Source organism: Eubalaena glacialis, chromosome 1 (genome assembly GCF_028564815.1).
Source record: "Eubalaena glacialis isolate mEubGla1 chromosome 1, mEubGla1.1.hap2.+ XY, whole genome shotgun sequence".
Lineage (NCBI taxonomy): Eukaryota > Metazoa > Chordata > Mammalia > Artiodactyla > Balaenidae > Eubalaena > Eubalaena glacialis.
Window position 1 is genome coordinate 90,110,634 of NC_083716.1, and position 15,677 is coordinate 90,126,310.

Sequence of the window (15,677 nt, forward strand, 5' to 3'; positions counted from 1 at the left end):
GGAGCTTTAAAATACACCAAGAAGTAGGAGGGGCTGCCACGGAACAAAAGAGACAGAACCCAGTAGCCACATGCAGTGAGTAGGTCCTGAGGAGACCCCGGGAATCTCAGCGTGGACCGGCTCTTAGATGATGTTGAGGACTCACTGAGAATTTTGTGAGGGTGCAAATGGCATGACGATTATGTTAAAAAGAAGTCTCTCTGATAGGGATGTTTACAGACAAAAGGACCAAATTTCTGAGATTTGTTATTAAATAACTCAGGAAAAACAGTATGCTTTAGGGGGTCATATGGAAAAGATGAGCAAGATGACAACTGAGGCTGGGTAGAAGGTGCTGGAACCAACTGGGAAATTTTTATAATGATGATGCTGTATTGCCACCCCCTAGATTCTAATTTAATTGGTCTGTGTAGCCTGATCACTAACAGTTTTAGATGCTCCCCAGGGATTGCCATGGGGCGGGGTTGGAGAGGCACCGGTGGAGGGCACACGGAGACCGGTTATTATTCTTTATACTGAGGTGTATGAGCAAAAATTTCTAGAATAAAAAGTTAAAATCAGCGGGGGATAAAGCCCTAGCTTTGGGATTTTTTTTTTTTTCATACCTACTTTATTTATTTATTTTTGGCTGTGTTGGGTCTTCGTTTCTGTGCGAGGGCTTTCTCTAGTTGCAGCAAGCGGGGGCCACTCTTCATCGCGGTGCGCGGGCCTCTCACTATCGTGGCCTCTCTTGTTGCGGAGCACAGGCTCCAGACGCGCAGGCTCAGTAGTTGTGGCTCACGGGCCCAGTTGCTCCGCGGCATGTGGGATCTTCCCAGACCAGGGCTCGAACCCGTGTCCCCTGCATTGGCAGGCAGACTCTCAACCACTGCGCCACCAGGAAAGCCCTGGGATTTTTAAAGTTCTCCAGATGGTGAACCTAACATAAGGATCCTAGAAAACTGAAGAACAGAGAAAATCAAGGAAATGAAAAGTTGGTTCTTAGAAAAGATCAATAATATTCATATACTTTTAGCTAAACTGACCAGTGATGTTCAGTTTCGAGTGCCTTCTCCCTAGGATTCCTCAATTATAAGAACAAGCTGAGAACCCTCTGCAGGAAAGGACTGGGCCTGAGGGGATTCAGAAAGGAAAAGGGCAGTTGAGAGAAGAGAAGCTACCAAATCTCATTATCTCTAGGTCAGCTCTGACAGCCCTGTAAGTCTAATAAGTGACTGTCTTTGAGGAGGCTCTTTCTAAAATGCACCTCTCATTGGCTCCCGGTCACACCCAGAGAAAGCCCGGGCCCTGAGGTGACCGGCCAGGCCCTTCAGGACCTGCCCGCCTGTCTCAGACCATCATCTCTGTCAGTCATCACCTGTGCCTTGCTTGTCCACTCAGTACGGCTCTCCTGGAGCTTAGAGTCTGGTGGAGACACGCTTCAAATGAGTAATTCCGTGTGTTCTAAGTGTCCCGAAAGAAGCAGCGGGAGCTCCCCACCGTGGAACCGAGGAGCACAGACTTTGCCTTTGTTTAGCCAGTGCCTGCAAGTCACCCAGTAAACATACTTTAGAAAGTGCCAAGCAGGACTGGCTCCATAATTTGTTGTGGGACCCCTTGTTAAAAAATTATTAAGGGGCTTCCCTGGTGGCGCAGTGGTTAGGAATCCACCTGCCAATGCAAGGGACACGGGTTTGAGCCCTGATCCGGGAAGATCCCACATGCCGCGGAGCAACTAAGCTGGTGCGCCACAACTACTGAGCCTGTGCTCTAGAGCCCGCGAGCCACAACTGCTGAGCCCGCGTGCCACAACTACTGAGCCTGCGTGCCTAGAGCCCGTGCTCCGCAACAAGAGAAGCCACTGCAATGAGAAGCCCGCGCACCGCAACGAAGAGTAGCCCCCGCTCGCCGCAACTAGAGAAAGCCCGCGCGCAGCAACGAAGACCCAACGCAGCCAAAAATAAATTAAAAACAACAACAACAACAACAACAAAAAACTCTAAAAAAAAAAAAATTATTAAGATTCAAGGGAGAGGCCGCCGGACCCCCGAGGCAGGAAGAGCGTCTGGGCCGGGCCAGCTGCGCGTCCCGGGCTCGGGTGTCCGAGCCGCGGGCGGACAGCCGGGGGCCGGGTGGGAGAGAGGAACTGGCCCCCGGGCGGATAGAAATGAAGGTGATCAACAGCGTGCCCCTTGATCTCCATTCGGGGCTGGAGGAAATAGGGAAAATTGTGAATGTGTGCAAATTGTGGTTACTGAGCATGAGACTTTCACTGTGACATTTAAAAAGATGTTTTCCGTCCCACTTACTACGACGGTCACTGAACTGGCACCTCTCTGGGGTTCTGCCCAGAAGATTAGCCTTCCTCACCCGCTGCACCCCCTCTAACTCAACAAAAACCCAGTGGAAGGCTTTTCAGCAGGTTGAATAGATGACAATGATCTCTACCGATGGGAAGTCCTTATTATTGGTCCTCCAGATACACTTTATGAAGGTGGTGTTTTTAAGGCTCATCTCACTTTCCCAAAAGATTATCCCCTTCGGCCTCCTAAAATGAAATTCATTACAGAAATCTGGCACCCAAATGTTGATAAAAATGGTGATGTATGCATTTCTATTCTTCACGAGCCCGGGGAAGATAAATATGGCTATGAAAAGCCAGAGGAACGCTGGCTGCCTATTCACACCGTGGAAACCATCATGATTAGTGTCATTTCTATGCTGGCAGACCCTAATGGAGACTCACCTGCTAATGTTGACGCTGCGAAAGAATGGAGGGAAGACAGAAATGGAGAATTCAAAAGGAAAGTTGCCCGCTGTGTAAGAAAAAGCCAAGAGACTGCTTTTGAGCGACATTTATCCAACACCTGTAACTTCACTTATTTCAGGGTCTCCAATTGAGAAACATGGCACTGTTTTTCCTGCACTCTACCCACCTATTGCTGGACTTCTGTTGTAACAAGTTGGCAAACGCTGGCTGGAACTGGGCTGCAATAAAACATGCCAGTATCAATGCTGACAAGAGCCTAACAAGTGCCAACTTACAGATGATTACGCATTTTGAATTCTAATGAACTGTTTTAACCTTCAGGAAGAATTGTAAAGACCTGTACATAGCACAACATGATCCGGATAATATATATACTGTTCATGTACATCCACAAACACACCTTGTACCAAATAATGCTTTCTTGTAGTAGAATAAGAATCGAGTAAATTCTAAAAGATTTTAGCAGGTTTTCTTTCCCTATTCATTGTTTCTTATCAGTTTTAAAAGACTCCTTAAAGCATGTCAGATAAAAAGCAATTAGGATTAAAAGTTTCCATTTAATTTCCTTTAAACCATTGAGGCTTCATTAAACTCTTTTCACTTACTAAACTTTGTATCTTCTTTGTTTTGACACACTCCCCTTTGCTTTTATCTCTTCTGTCTGCCAGGAAGTTTTCAAATCATTTAGTTCAAATACTGAAACAATCAATAAGCAACTACTTGATTTTTAATGATGACTTCAGAGGAATGGTCATCACTAGGTGCTTCATCCCTTTTGTATTACACTTGCACCCATCTCTTGGATTGGATATAGCAATAACATTTTTTCATTGTTGAGAGCTCTTGAATTCAGTCATTTCCCCCAAGAACTAAAAAGAGTTGGTTCTGAATTCAATTCAGATTTAAAATTATTGAAATTTACCCCAAACAATACAAAATTCTGATTTGGTTTTATTTTTGCCCTCAGTTACCTAATGTGAAGGTTGGGTGAACAAAGCATGCACAGCTGCAGGCTTTCTACTTAACTTCTGGGTTTGCTATTAAAAATAGCACCCTTCTCCTTAGCCCTTCATATTTCTTTGCCTCTATTCTCTATACTGCAGATTTTTCTCACCTATTGTACAAAGAAATTGTGATGTATATTTTCATGTAATTTGATTTTGGAATTCTGTCACCTTATGTAGTGAGTTCTTCCAAAATATAATTTTTTTCCAATAATTGTCAAGTTGTTGGCTTTTATTGTATTGAATGAAGGTTATAATACTGAGTGCCAGAGAAGTGCAGTTTAGAAAAATCTCAGGTTGTTTCCTTACGCAAACAAATTTAATACTTGAAAATCACATGGCCATGGCAGTATATGTATTGGGTTCTGTATAGATTCTTATGTGAATCTCAAAGCATTACAGGGATGTAACGGCTTTGCTATTTGACATATACAGATTTTGCCACTGACATAGTGCACTTGGATTTTTATTACTGTTTGAGCGTAAGTATATTTCGTATCATAAGTTTTCGAAAATAATTTCAGGAAATGTAAAATGAGCATGTGCAGTGTTAAAGGTGGGCCCAGGTTCCTCTGTGTTTGAGGCTGGGACTGGGAGGTAGTCTTTGGCATATACGGGATAGAACTTGAGACAGTACCCGATGGGACATGGTGTTTAATTGTGAGAATCAGTGAGAATTGGTGCATCTCTGCTCTGTGGGGTTTGGAGAAATGCTTTGGCAGAAGAGTGAAAGGATTCCTGCAAGGAGCCAGTCCTTTACGAACTTTGCATGTCTTTTTTAAAGCAGACGTAAAATAATTGAGGATGTAGTCACAGTAGAGAGTGATTTTTCTAAATCTCAGTCTCTTCTTCACTCTGAAGCATTAAAAAAGCCCATAAATGTGTAATGGCTGAATGTGAAATTGTTTGATTCATTGCAGCCCAATTTTCTTCAAGAACTTGGCGTGTGACTTTACTTTTTCAAAGACTCTGTACACATTGTTGCCCCAAAGTGCCAGTACTGCATGCCTACCTGGGACTTTGAATGCAATCCCTTTTTATTCTTAAATCAGAAATTGTTCACATGGTGCTTGCTTGTGGCAAGATGGAGTCTGAATTTTGCTCTCCTATTGCTGTAATTCTGCTAGCAATCTCTTGAGTTAAAACCTGGGATTTGACTCTTCGGAGAGGAGCAAATGACCCGGTAACTCAGGGACAACTATTCTTGAACTTTAAGTGCCACATTAATGCAGTTACTTTGGTGGAACCATGTGTTCTTTAGGGCTAGATCTTGGGGAGTAGAAGGAGAGCCAGGAATGAGTGCAGGTCTCATGACACCCCTTTCCATCTTGTGCCCTGAGCGTGCTACATATGGAAACACAGGCCTCGAGAGATGTTTTGGCTTCTTTTCCTCTGTCAGAGGTGTCATCTGTGCCTTTCCCAGTGTTCATCTGACTGTGAATCTAAATGCCTCTACATTTGATATTAAACCACACTCAGGTGACACTGATCCAGGTGGCTTTTGTCCCAGCAGTGCCTCATCATTAGTGTGAGTCTTGTCTGCTTTAGGAAAAGGATTTTTCTCCCTGACCTCGTGCCAACTATCAACAACACCTGCATAGTCTTATGGATTGTAGAACCGTTGCCTGTTTCCTAAATGTATTCCAAGTTCTTATAAAGGCTTATCGATTTCAGTCTGTGCTTATAATGGGATGGATGATCTCAGTGGCTTTCTGGCCTCTTGTGAGTTTAAAATCCAAATGAGGTTGGTTTTCTTGTCATTACAAGGTAATATTTTTGTGAGGTTATTCCACTAGTTCTGTGATTACTTGGGTGTCATAGTGTCTTTAATGGCCTTCATTCTTGGTTGTGAAATTTTATTTTATATGCTCTTTCACCCTCTACAAATCTGCCCATTTGGGGTTGTGGTGCCTGTGTATTTGCCTGTCTGGTCCCCAGTTGGTGGAATTACCTTTTGTGTACTGCCACTTCTCAGCATCTTTGAAATTTGACATAATGTTGCTTCATTCCAGTTTTTGTTTGTTTGTTTGTTTTTTTAGTTCTGTAATTTGTTGATTATATTTAACTATGTGAGTTCTGTTGTGATGTTTACTGTATCGTAAAGCACCTCGATCATGCGATGGGTGCTCTATAAATCAATAAATGATGACTTAGAGGCTGTAAAAAAAAAAAAAGATTCAAGGGACTTCCCTGGTGGTCCAGTGGGTAAGACTCCGCGCTCCCAGTGTAGGGGGCCTGGGTTCGATCCCTGGTCAGGGAACTAGATCCCGCATGCATGCTGCAACTAAGAAGCCTGCATGCTGCAACTAAAGATTCTGCATGCCACAACTAAGACCCGGTACAGTCAAAATAAATAAATAAATATATATATATTTTAAAAAATTATTAAGATTCAAGATGGTGACCCCAGAGCATTCAACCAAGCGTGGGCATCCGGGGGGGCACCTGCACAGTAGTCACTCTGGTGTTGAGTTACAGGCTCTGGATGTGCTTCCTTCAGCTTTAACTGCGTGACTACCCAGTGAGGGGTGGGTGGCTATGAACTGCAAACGCTAAGGACCACCTGCACGTAATCTCTCTCTCTCTCTTCCTGGGGTAACAGATCTTCTTCGAGACAATCGGGTCAGTGTCTAGGGCTTACAAAACACAGAGCGATGGAGAGGGAAGGAGGGCGGGGGACAGAGGTAGAGGGAGAGAGACTCCCGATTCTGTGCCCTGTGATGGGATCCGACCTTTCTTCTGATTCGCGGCAGGAGCCCCATCCCCACCCAGTTACCCTCCCACAAAGACACTGGGAACGGATGGAGGGTGACGGTACCAGGTGCACTGCAGAGAAGACGTGCACACCCACCCCTCGGCTAGCCGCACACGGCACACAGGTGGCTGGGTGTGTGGCTCGGCCCGCCTTTGCTGCAGTTCTCAGCAGGTTGCTCCTCACATGCTCCTGGAAGGTGATGGAGGGAGGTGTGCTCTCCCTGGGCTCAGGAACACGCAGCCCCCTGGACACTTACGGCTTGCAGTCTCCAGCCGGACCACGCAGTTGAGGAAGCCACCGAAGCCCACTTGGAGCTCCCGGTCTGCGTACCTGAGGACGACCAGCTGCAGGAGGGGAGCGCTGAGCTGGAAGCCTGCGGGGAGAGGGGGGAGGCACGGCCGCCCTGGGTGAGCCCCACAGGGTGCAACTTCGGGAGCACCAGTCAGCCCGGGGCTGGACCAAGGAAGGCAGCTAGTGCCCACCCGGCGCCCTTGGCTCGATGCAGGATGACAGTGTGCCTCCGTCGGGGGGACACTGGTGAACCCACAGCTGTACCTTCTGAGTTCGCCAAGTTCAGGGTCTTGGCTTTGACCTCACATCCCCCATAGCGTCTTGCTGACTTTTCAGGAAGCCTTGCTTGGGAGAACTTGATGCTGGAGAGTGTTTAAGCCCCAAGCCCGGTGCCACCCTCTGGTTCTAGGGCTCCACTTCCAGCTCCTGCTGGCCCTGGGGGGATTCCAGCCAGGACACCCGCAGTAAGTGTCTGTTTCTCATGGGCATTTTAACCCAGAGGTGTTGGGGGCTCTGGAGACCGAGTTATGCCGCTACCCTCAGTGAAAGACCCCATGCTAGGCTCGTTCACACACGCCCACAATGGAGCGAGAACCTGGGCCTGGACGCTTTGCTTCCCTTCTCTTTGCTCATTCGACCTCTTTGCTCATTGGTCGAATGAGGGGTTTAGAGAAGGTAATGCTCCTTATAGATTCAACACTTAAGGCTTTGATTTCTAACCAGCGTTGCCCTCTTTCATTTCAGCCTGCGCGCTCCCTTTCCAGGAAATGTTCAAAGTATTGCTTAGAAGCCTGCCCAGGGTCTTCCTGTGCCCTCTTTCCCGATTCCAGACCGAGAGGGGGCCAGTCCAGAGGCAGGACATGGTTTCTGGAGCCTGCACAGTGGAGCTGGCTGGGGGCAACACCCAGAATCCTGGCGTCTGCTCTGGATGGGGCAGGAAGAGGGCAGGGTGAGGGCGAATTCCCTCCCCTCCCCAAGCCGGGAAAAGAAAGACGTGGCCACACCTCCCTCTCTGAAGGGCTCCCTTTTTCCCCTGCTCCATCCTTCTGCCCTAGAAACCAGGTCCCCAGACCCTAAGAAGATCAGGCCCTTCTCCTCTGGGCACTCTCCACATTTATAATTAATTTTGTTTCTTTGCCATCACACAGGACCCAAGCTGGTCCTGATTTTGTCCCATTATCAGACCATGAAGCTGACAGTGTTTCCCGATGTTTATTTTACCTGGAAGGGAACCAGATTCCAGGCTTTGGCTGGGCCCAGGGGTATGTCTGTGAAGCCTGCTTTGTGAGAAATGCCTTGTGGCCTGGTGGGGTGTAGGCAGGCTGCAGTGGCCGTCCTATGCAAAGGACAGCTGAGCCCCAGAGACTCAGACTGCCCCGGCAGGGGCTGCCAGAGGGTTAGGAATGCCACCTGGAGCCCATCCCTCATGCAGGAAATGGGTATAAACGACAACGGAATCATTGGTTTGGATTCAGTCTGCTGGTGACAAAGCCAGAGACGGGGCCTCCGTGGCAGAGGGGTACACGAACTCTGTGTACCCCAAACCTGACCCCAAACCATGGGATGGACATGCCCTGCCTCTCTGTGTTAATCGCCATGTGAAAGCAGAAATTAAAGGCTTGGGAGCTTGCCACCAGAGTCACATATAACTCTGCTTGGCCAGAAAATTGGCCAGAGGCTGAGGCCTCCAGGGGTCAGGCTGAGTTCAGCCTCAGTGGATACACTTTAAAGATCCCTGATAAGGGTGAGCAAGTCCTGAATTAGAGGCTGGGCCCTGCCCTTAAGAAGCATCGATTCTGGTCAAAGTCCAGCCCCCTCCCTGGGCCGCGCGAGAGGTGAGTGGCTACCACAGACAGCACCCGGCACGCAGACAGCTTTCGCCTGGCGGCCCAGGCTTTCCTTTCCCTGTGGCTTTCAGGGCGGTCCGCAGCTCGTAGGAGGACATGGTGCCAGATGTGTCAGCATCAAACTGAAGGAAAACGTTCTGTAGGGGGAGAGCAGAGGCACTGAGAATGCGAGCACGCAGAAGCCCCCGTTGAGGCTCCTTTGATGGCAGTAATGGGGGCAATGGCAGGCTTAGGGTCTCCAAAAGCGTGGGTCCCTTTGTTTTCCTTTCATATTGGGTGGAAGCCCTGAGGTACTGCCATAAGTATGGGAAGTAACTATGGGAATTCCATCTTGATTTCCTCCCTTCCACCTTTTCAAACACAAATCCTCTGGTCGGCAGCACCTGGACTTTTAAAATCCCCTTCTGGGACTTCCCTGGTGGTCCAGTGGCTAAGACTCTGTGCTCCCAATGCAGGGGGCCCGGGTTCCATCTCTGGTCGGGGAACTAGATCCTGCATGTATGCCTCAACTAAGACATGGCTCAGCCAAAATAAATAAATAAATATTTAAAAATAAAATAAAATAAAATCCCCTTCTGCTCTAGGCTTGTACAGTCCCCTAGCAGCCACGCACTGGCTGGGTTACGTACTGTCCACTTCTTCAGCTTGTCCCAGAACACTCCGAATTCACCAAACGCTAGCTTCCCATTGCCACTGGTCTGTGCAAGTGAATTAAGGAAGAAAGGAAGACGTGAGCATCATATCACCCCAAGGCTCCTGGGGCTGCAGGGGAGGAGGGCAATGGGCTGGCATGGGTGACATGTGTGACACAGACTCAGGGCTCTGAGGGAGGGGGTTCAATTATTAAGCCATGAATCTCTGAAGAGGGGGCATGGCAGGGGTGAGGGGGGATGGCAAAAGAAAGGTTGAAAACACACATATGAAAAACTCTTCATTGCCCTGGACAGCACCCCAAAGTGGCAAAAAGATCCCCAAGTCCCTTCACAAACATTCCCCCCACTGGCCAGTCTGTGCCTCTTTTTTTTTTTTTTTAATTTTTGGCTGCACTGGGTCTTCATTGCTGCGCGCGGGCTTTCTCTAGTTGCGGCGAGCGGGGGCTGCTCTTCGTCGCAGTGCGTGGGATTCTCATTGCGGTGGCTTCCCTTATTGTGGAACATGGGCTCTAGGTGTACGGGCTTCAGTAGTTGCAGCTCGTGGGCTCAGTAGTTGTGGCGCACGGGCTCAATAGTTGTGGCTCGCGAGCTCTAGAGCGCAGGCTCAGTAGTTGTAGCGCACGGGATTAGTTGCTCTGCGGCATGTGGGATCTTCCCGGACCAGAGCTCGAACCCGTGTCCCCTGCATTGGCAGGCGGATTCTTAACCACTGCGCCACCAGGGAAGTCCCCTGTGCCTCTTGATTTTGTTCCAATTCTAGCACCAGTGTCTCCCAGGCTTTGGTTATTCTCTGTGAAGAAGACTCTCCACATTCTAGGGAAGTCTGCATTAGAGAAAAACACTTAACATCTATTTCTGCCCACATATTTGGAAGGATACGTCCATTAGAGAAATGATGTTTTTACAGGAAGTCAGGCTTAGCTTCTTGAATTTGATGTCCTTTTCTGAAATCACACTAGAAAGCAGAATTCAGTTGACCCCTGATAAGATAAACCTATTTCCATCTGCTGAAAGTCCAGTAGGGTGGTTAGATCCGGGTTGGTGAGGGTGGTGATGTGGTCACTCTTAAGATGCTGGTGAGAGTAGAACGTGGCCTTTGGGGAGGAACATTTGCAAAATATAAAAAAAGCTTTCCAAGCTTTAAAAATAGGGATATCCTTCCACTCTTTATCCGAGTTTCAAGAGTCCCAAGCAAAGAATTATAAGTTAAGATTTTTATCATCAGGTTACTTGTAATAGCAAAAACTTAGAAATGATACAAATGACCAGTGGAAGGGTATGGACAACAGTTAGGTTATGTCCATATGATGGATTATTATACAATCCTTAAGAATCATGCTTTGATTCTTAAGATCATTTCTGGGGAAATGCTCATAAAAATTAAGTTTAGGAGACAGGGTTTAAAATTATTGGAGAAATTTGAACACTCACATACTGCTAGTGAAAAGGTACAGAAATCACTTTAGAAAATAGGCAGCTTCTTAAGAAGCAAATATAGAGTTACTGTTTAACCCAGCAATTGTCTTAGCTATATACCCCAGAGAAATGAAAACACATGACCACATAAAAGCTTGTACACGAATGTTCATAGCAGCATTAGTCATAATAACGAAAAAGTGGTAGCAACCCAAGTGTCCATCAGTGGATGAATGGATAAACCCTACCTGGTATATTCAGACAATGGAATATTATCCAGCCATAAAAAGAAGTGAAGGAGTCCTGACATGTTACAACACGGATGGACCTAGAAGATGTCATGCTAAGTGAAAGAAGCCAGCCAAAGAGGACCACATTTTATACGATTCCTTTTATATGAAAAGTCCGGAACAGGCAAATCTATGGAGACAGAAAATGGATGAGTGATTGCCAGGGGCTGGGGGTTCGGGGGAGGGTAGTAAATGCTACTGGTACGTGGTTTCTTTTCGGAGTGATGAAATGCTCTGAATCAAATGAAAATTGATTGTGGTGATGGTTGCACAACTCTGTGAACACACTAACATCCATTGAGTTGTATATGTTATTTAAATTTTTTTTTATTTTTTATACAATTTTAAAGGTTATTTTCCATTTGCAGTTATTACAGAATGTTGGCTATAGTCTCTGTTGTACAATACATCTTTGTAGCCTGTCTGACACCCTATAGTTTGTACCTCCTATTTCCCCCACCCCTGCTTCCCTCTCCTCTCTGGTAACCGCTAGTTTGTTCTCTAGATCTGTGAGTCTGCTTCTTTTTGGTTATATATTCACTAGTTGGTTGTATTTCTTAAATTCCACAGTATTTGTCTTTCTCTGTCTGATTTATTTCACTTAGCAGAGTTGTATACTTCAAATGGGTAAATCGTACAGTATGAGAATTAACTCTCAAAGCTGTTAATTCAAAAAATAATATTGCATCTATAGTGTAATACCTATTATGTGTGTACCTATATATACAGAGAGAGACACACACCCACAGACTACACATCTGGTACAGAAGCACATACACAAAGACACACACATATATGTTAAAGTGGTTATTTATGGGTAGTGAGATTAGCCGTGATGTTTGCCTTTGTCATTAGGCTTTTCTGCATTTTTCAGAATCTTTTACCATAAACTTGAATCATTAGTGTAATCAAGAAATGAGCGGGCTTCCCTGGTGGCGCAGTGGTTAAGAATCCGCCTGCCAGTGCAGGGGACACGGGTTCGAGCCCTGGCCTGGGAAGATCCTACATGCCGTGGAGCAACTAAGCCCGTGCGCCACAACTACTGAGCCTGCGCTCTAGAGCCCACGAGCCACAACTACTGAGCCCACGAGCCACAACTACTGAGCCCACGTGCCACAGCTACTGAAGCCCGCGTGCCTAGAGCCCGTGCTCTGCAACGAGAGAAGCCACCGCAATGAGAAGCCTGCGCACTGCAACGAAGCGTAGCTCCTGCTCGCCGCAGCTAGAGAAAACCTGTGCACAGCAACGAAGACCCAATGCAGCCAAAAAATAAATAAATAAATAAAATAAATAAATTTTTTAAAAAAGAAAGAAATGAGCAATGAAAGCTATTTTAAAAGTCTACCTAAAGTCAGCCCTGAAAAGCTGGTCTGCAGCTCTGAGGAGCAGGGAATCTGGGGGAGCTGCAGGAGACCCAGGAGGCAGACCGTCCATCACACGTCCCTCGTCCCCTCCATGGGAGCCCTGGGGTCCCCGGGGTGCAGGTAGGGGTAGTGGATGTGAGCACGTACTCCTTTGCAGCACAGCATTTAAACCATATTCGAGCTCCTCCGCGGTTACCTCTGCGTCCTGTTGAAGTGGAGACAACTGCTTTTTATGGCCCTCAGCACCTTCTCTCTTAGAGTTTCTTCCAGTTCTGGGCGTGATGGGGCTCAAGTGATTGGCCTCAGGACCCTGCTGGAGGTCCTGTGCCCGCTTACTTCTCAGGGACCTGCGGGCCCCCCAAAAAAGCATGGGAAAACTACCCCAATCCCCGAGCTGAAGCTCCCCAGGTGATTCTGATGCTGGCGGAGGTTTGGGGCTCTGTCTCCAAGCATCTGCACAGCAGAAGCAACTGGAGGGCTTTAAAACAACCCCACACGGAGTTGGGGGGCTCACCCCAGGGCCCTCTTCAATCAGAAGACTTGGGAGTATGGCTCATGGGTTATTTTCAAAACCTCTAGGGGTGAATTTCAGAATCACCGATCTAAGGCGGGCTACTAAGTCTCACTGAATCTCCGCATCCTCAGCCCTGAGAAGTTTGTTGGAAACGCAAAGTCTCAAGCCCCACCCAGACCTCCTGACCAGGAAACCTGCACTTCCAGGAGGACCTGGTGATTTTTATGTCCAAGACAGTTTGAGGAGCCCTCATGTCGGGCTCCTTTGTCCAGGACTTTGAACCAGCAGCGGGAAACACAACTGCCTGTGGGGTGACTTTCACCTCTGCCCGCCCAGGCTCCACCCCTGAGCGCCTGAGGCCTGGGGAGTGGGCGCTGGGACGTGCAGCCCTAGTGAAGATTCACGGATGCAACCTCAGCCCCGCAGGAGCAGAGGAGGCCAGAGAGACAGAGCCCTGAGCCCGGTCATCCGGCTTGTCTGAAGAAGAGCAGGGCCAGGACCAAGCGCCTGAGCTCTAGAGCCTCCTTTGGGTTGTTACTAAAGGTTGAACGAATCTGCAACATTCCCTCCTTCCCTTCCAAACCCGGGTCTCTGTTTCTGGCAACTTCCGTGGTCTCCCACCTGCCTCCTCACTCTGGCAGCTCCCCCAGGCCAGTCCTACAGAGGCGCCCGAGCTGGGAATTTCTCCCTCCTTCCCACTCTTCTCCAGCCCAGACTGTGGTCCCCAGGTCTCCCTGACCTGCCTGTTTATTCCAGTGCCCGAAAGCCCACCATTAGGGATTCATCCCCCAGGTGTAGGTGACACCCCTCTTCCACAGTTCAGAGCCTGCTCAGAGGAAGGATGCTCACATAGTCATTAGCTCCTTGCCCTGAATTGGTTTATCAGGCTTATTTTATTTCCGGCTTCCAACGGAGAAGCTTCCAGGGAACACAGATGGGGCAGTTACCAGGATGATGGAAGCCCTCACAGGGGCAGGGAAAACCCAGGTCCCCCAGGAGCGGTCAGGGCCCCTCAGCAATAAAGCTGGGCAGCTGAGGATGGAAATGGAGGGTGCGAAGGGCTGCAGGCGGGGCACAGACGGTCTCTCCTTCCCAGTGCCCAGCCTGGCCGCGCCTCTGGCGCTAATGGACAAAATGCCCGTGCGCGTCTGCAGTCTAATGGCGGCCTCCCTGAACACTGCCGCCTCTGGCCAGAGTGGACAGAAGGCTTCCTTTTCTTGTCTGAGGTTCCTTGGGGTGCTACTCCTTCATCCACAGCGCAGACTGGGATGGGAGATGGTGTGGAGGTGGCAGTCTTTAGGGCCTCTTGTATGGACTGGTCTCACATTGCAACCAGCTCCATCAAGCCTCGGGCACCAAACCTCTGGGAAGTGTAACAAAAACCTTCCTGCATCCCCAGGGGGGAAGCCGAGTCCCTCAGCACTGCAGGGGATCCAGGGCAGCCTACCTCACCAGCGACTTGTTTAAATAGGGTCCGGAGCTGCCGTTCCTCCTCTGTCTCCTGGCCAGGCGGAGTCGGCTTTGGTGGCTGAAAATTAACCAGAGGAACTTGCACTGAACCCACAGAAAGGAAACTTGAAATGGCAGGACAGAAGAGCCCCAGGCTGGAGGTGGTGTCGCCCCATGGGAGAAGCCGGGACCTCCCAGCCACATGATGCCGTGCGCTCTGTAGTTGAGCTCTGAACTGGCTGCTGCCTGTGGCATTACGGTCTCCATTCCTCGTGAAGCTTTTTTCGGAGTGTCTGGAAGGACTTTGTTAGTGGGACTCTTAAGCCTCCTTGCCTAAAGGTGGCCTGACCCCCGACTGCGTTAGGGTCCCTGCAGCTCCTCTATCTCAACACTCATTAGATATCTCAACACTCAACACTCATGGACTAATTAGATATCTCAACTCTCAACACTCAACACTCATGGACTAACTAGATATCTCAACTCTCAACACTCAACACTCATGGACTAACTAGATATCTCAACTCTCAACACTCAACACTCATGGACTAATTAGATATCTCAACTCTCAACACTCAACACTCATGGACTAATTACTTGCTTAATCATCTGACACTGAGGGCAGGAGACTCTTGCTAGCACAGAACCCAGGAACTGGAGCATGGAAAGCTCAGTCAATGTTTTGGGTGTTTCGTCTTCTTCTGTTTTGGGCCCCATTAACAAGCCGCCACTCGGTGCCTGCTACACCTCAGCGCCTCTTAGAAACCTTACAGCCCCGGGACAAGTAGAAAATCAGCCCCCCGTCACTCCCACATGCAATGCAGGGAAGAAGTAATGTGTTTCCCCGAGAATCTAGAAAAAGAGATCTTTTTGAAAAGAATGTACCTGTCTCTCTTATTTTCTTTCTATCATTTGTTTTTCTTAAATTGGGTACATGTTTAAGATATTTCGCTTCCTCTGGGAACAGCAGCTGCTTCTCAGGGAAAAGAGTAAGTTGGTAGCACAAAAGAAGATCACCCCAAACAGAGCTTTCTAGCAAGCACCTACCTCACTACCATGCCGGGTTCTGTTGGGCCAGGGGAGTTTGGAAGGCACAAGTCGTTCTCCAGGAGGTTAGAACCAAGGTGCTTACCTACCTGATCGCAGATAGCCATTCCTTGAACTCCAGAGTTTTAAATGATGCTATGGTTAGAGGGACGAGTTCAAGGACGTCACTGAGTCCCACCCTCCAAGGCAACTGAGAAGGCTCACCTCAGGAAGGTCGATGTCTACAGTTCCGTCCATGTCCCTGTGGGGACAGAAAGCACCCAACTCAATGTGGGTTAACTTACTCCTTAGAACCTGC

At 48.2% G+C, this 15,677-nt stretch overlaps 1 protein-coding gene across 1 annotated transcript in view; it reads right to left on the reverse strand.

The window, feature by feature from the left end:
* CAPN9 (calpain 9) overlaps nucleotides 1-15,677 on the reverse strand; it is a 51,207-nt gene that overhangs the window by 674 nt on the left and 34,856 nt on the right. The window contains 7 exon segments of the mRNA XM_061190460.1: nucleotides 6,765-6,887; nucleotides 8,711-8,783; nucleotides 9,276-9,344; nucleotides 10,179-10,243; nucleotides 12,517-12,574; nucleotides 14,331-14,411; nucleotides 15,584-15,620. Of these exon segments, the coding sequence (XP_061046443.1) occupies nucleotides 6,765-6,887; nucleotides 8,711-8,783; nucleotides 9,276-9,344; nucleotides 10,179-10,243; nucleotides 12,517-12,574; nucleotides 14,331-14,411; nucleotides 15,584-15,620 (506 nt within the window).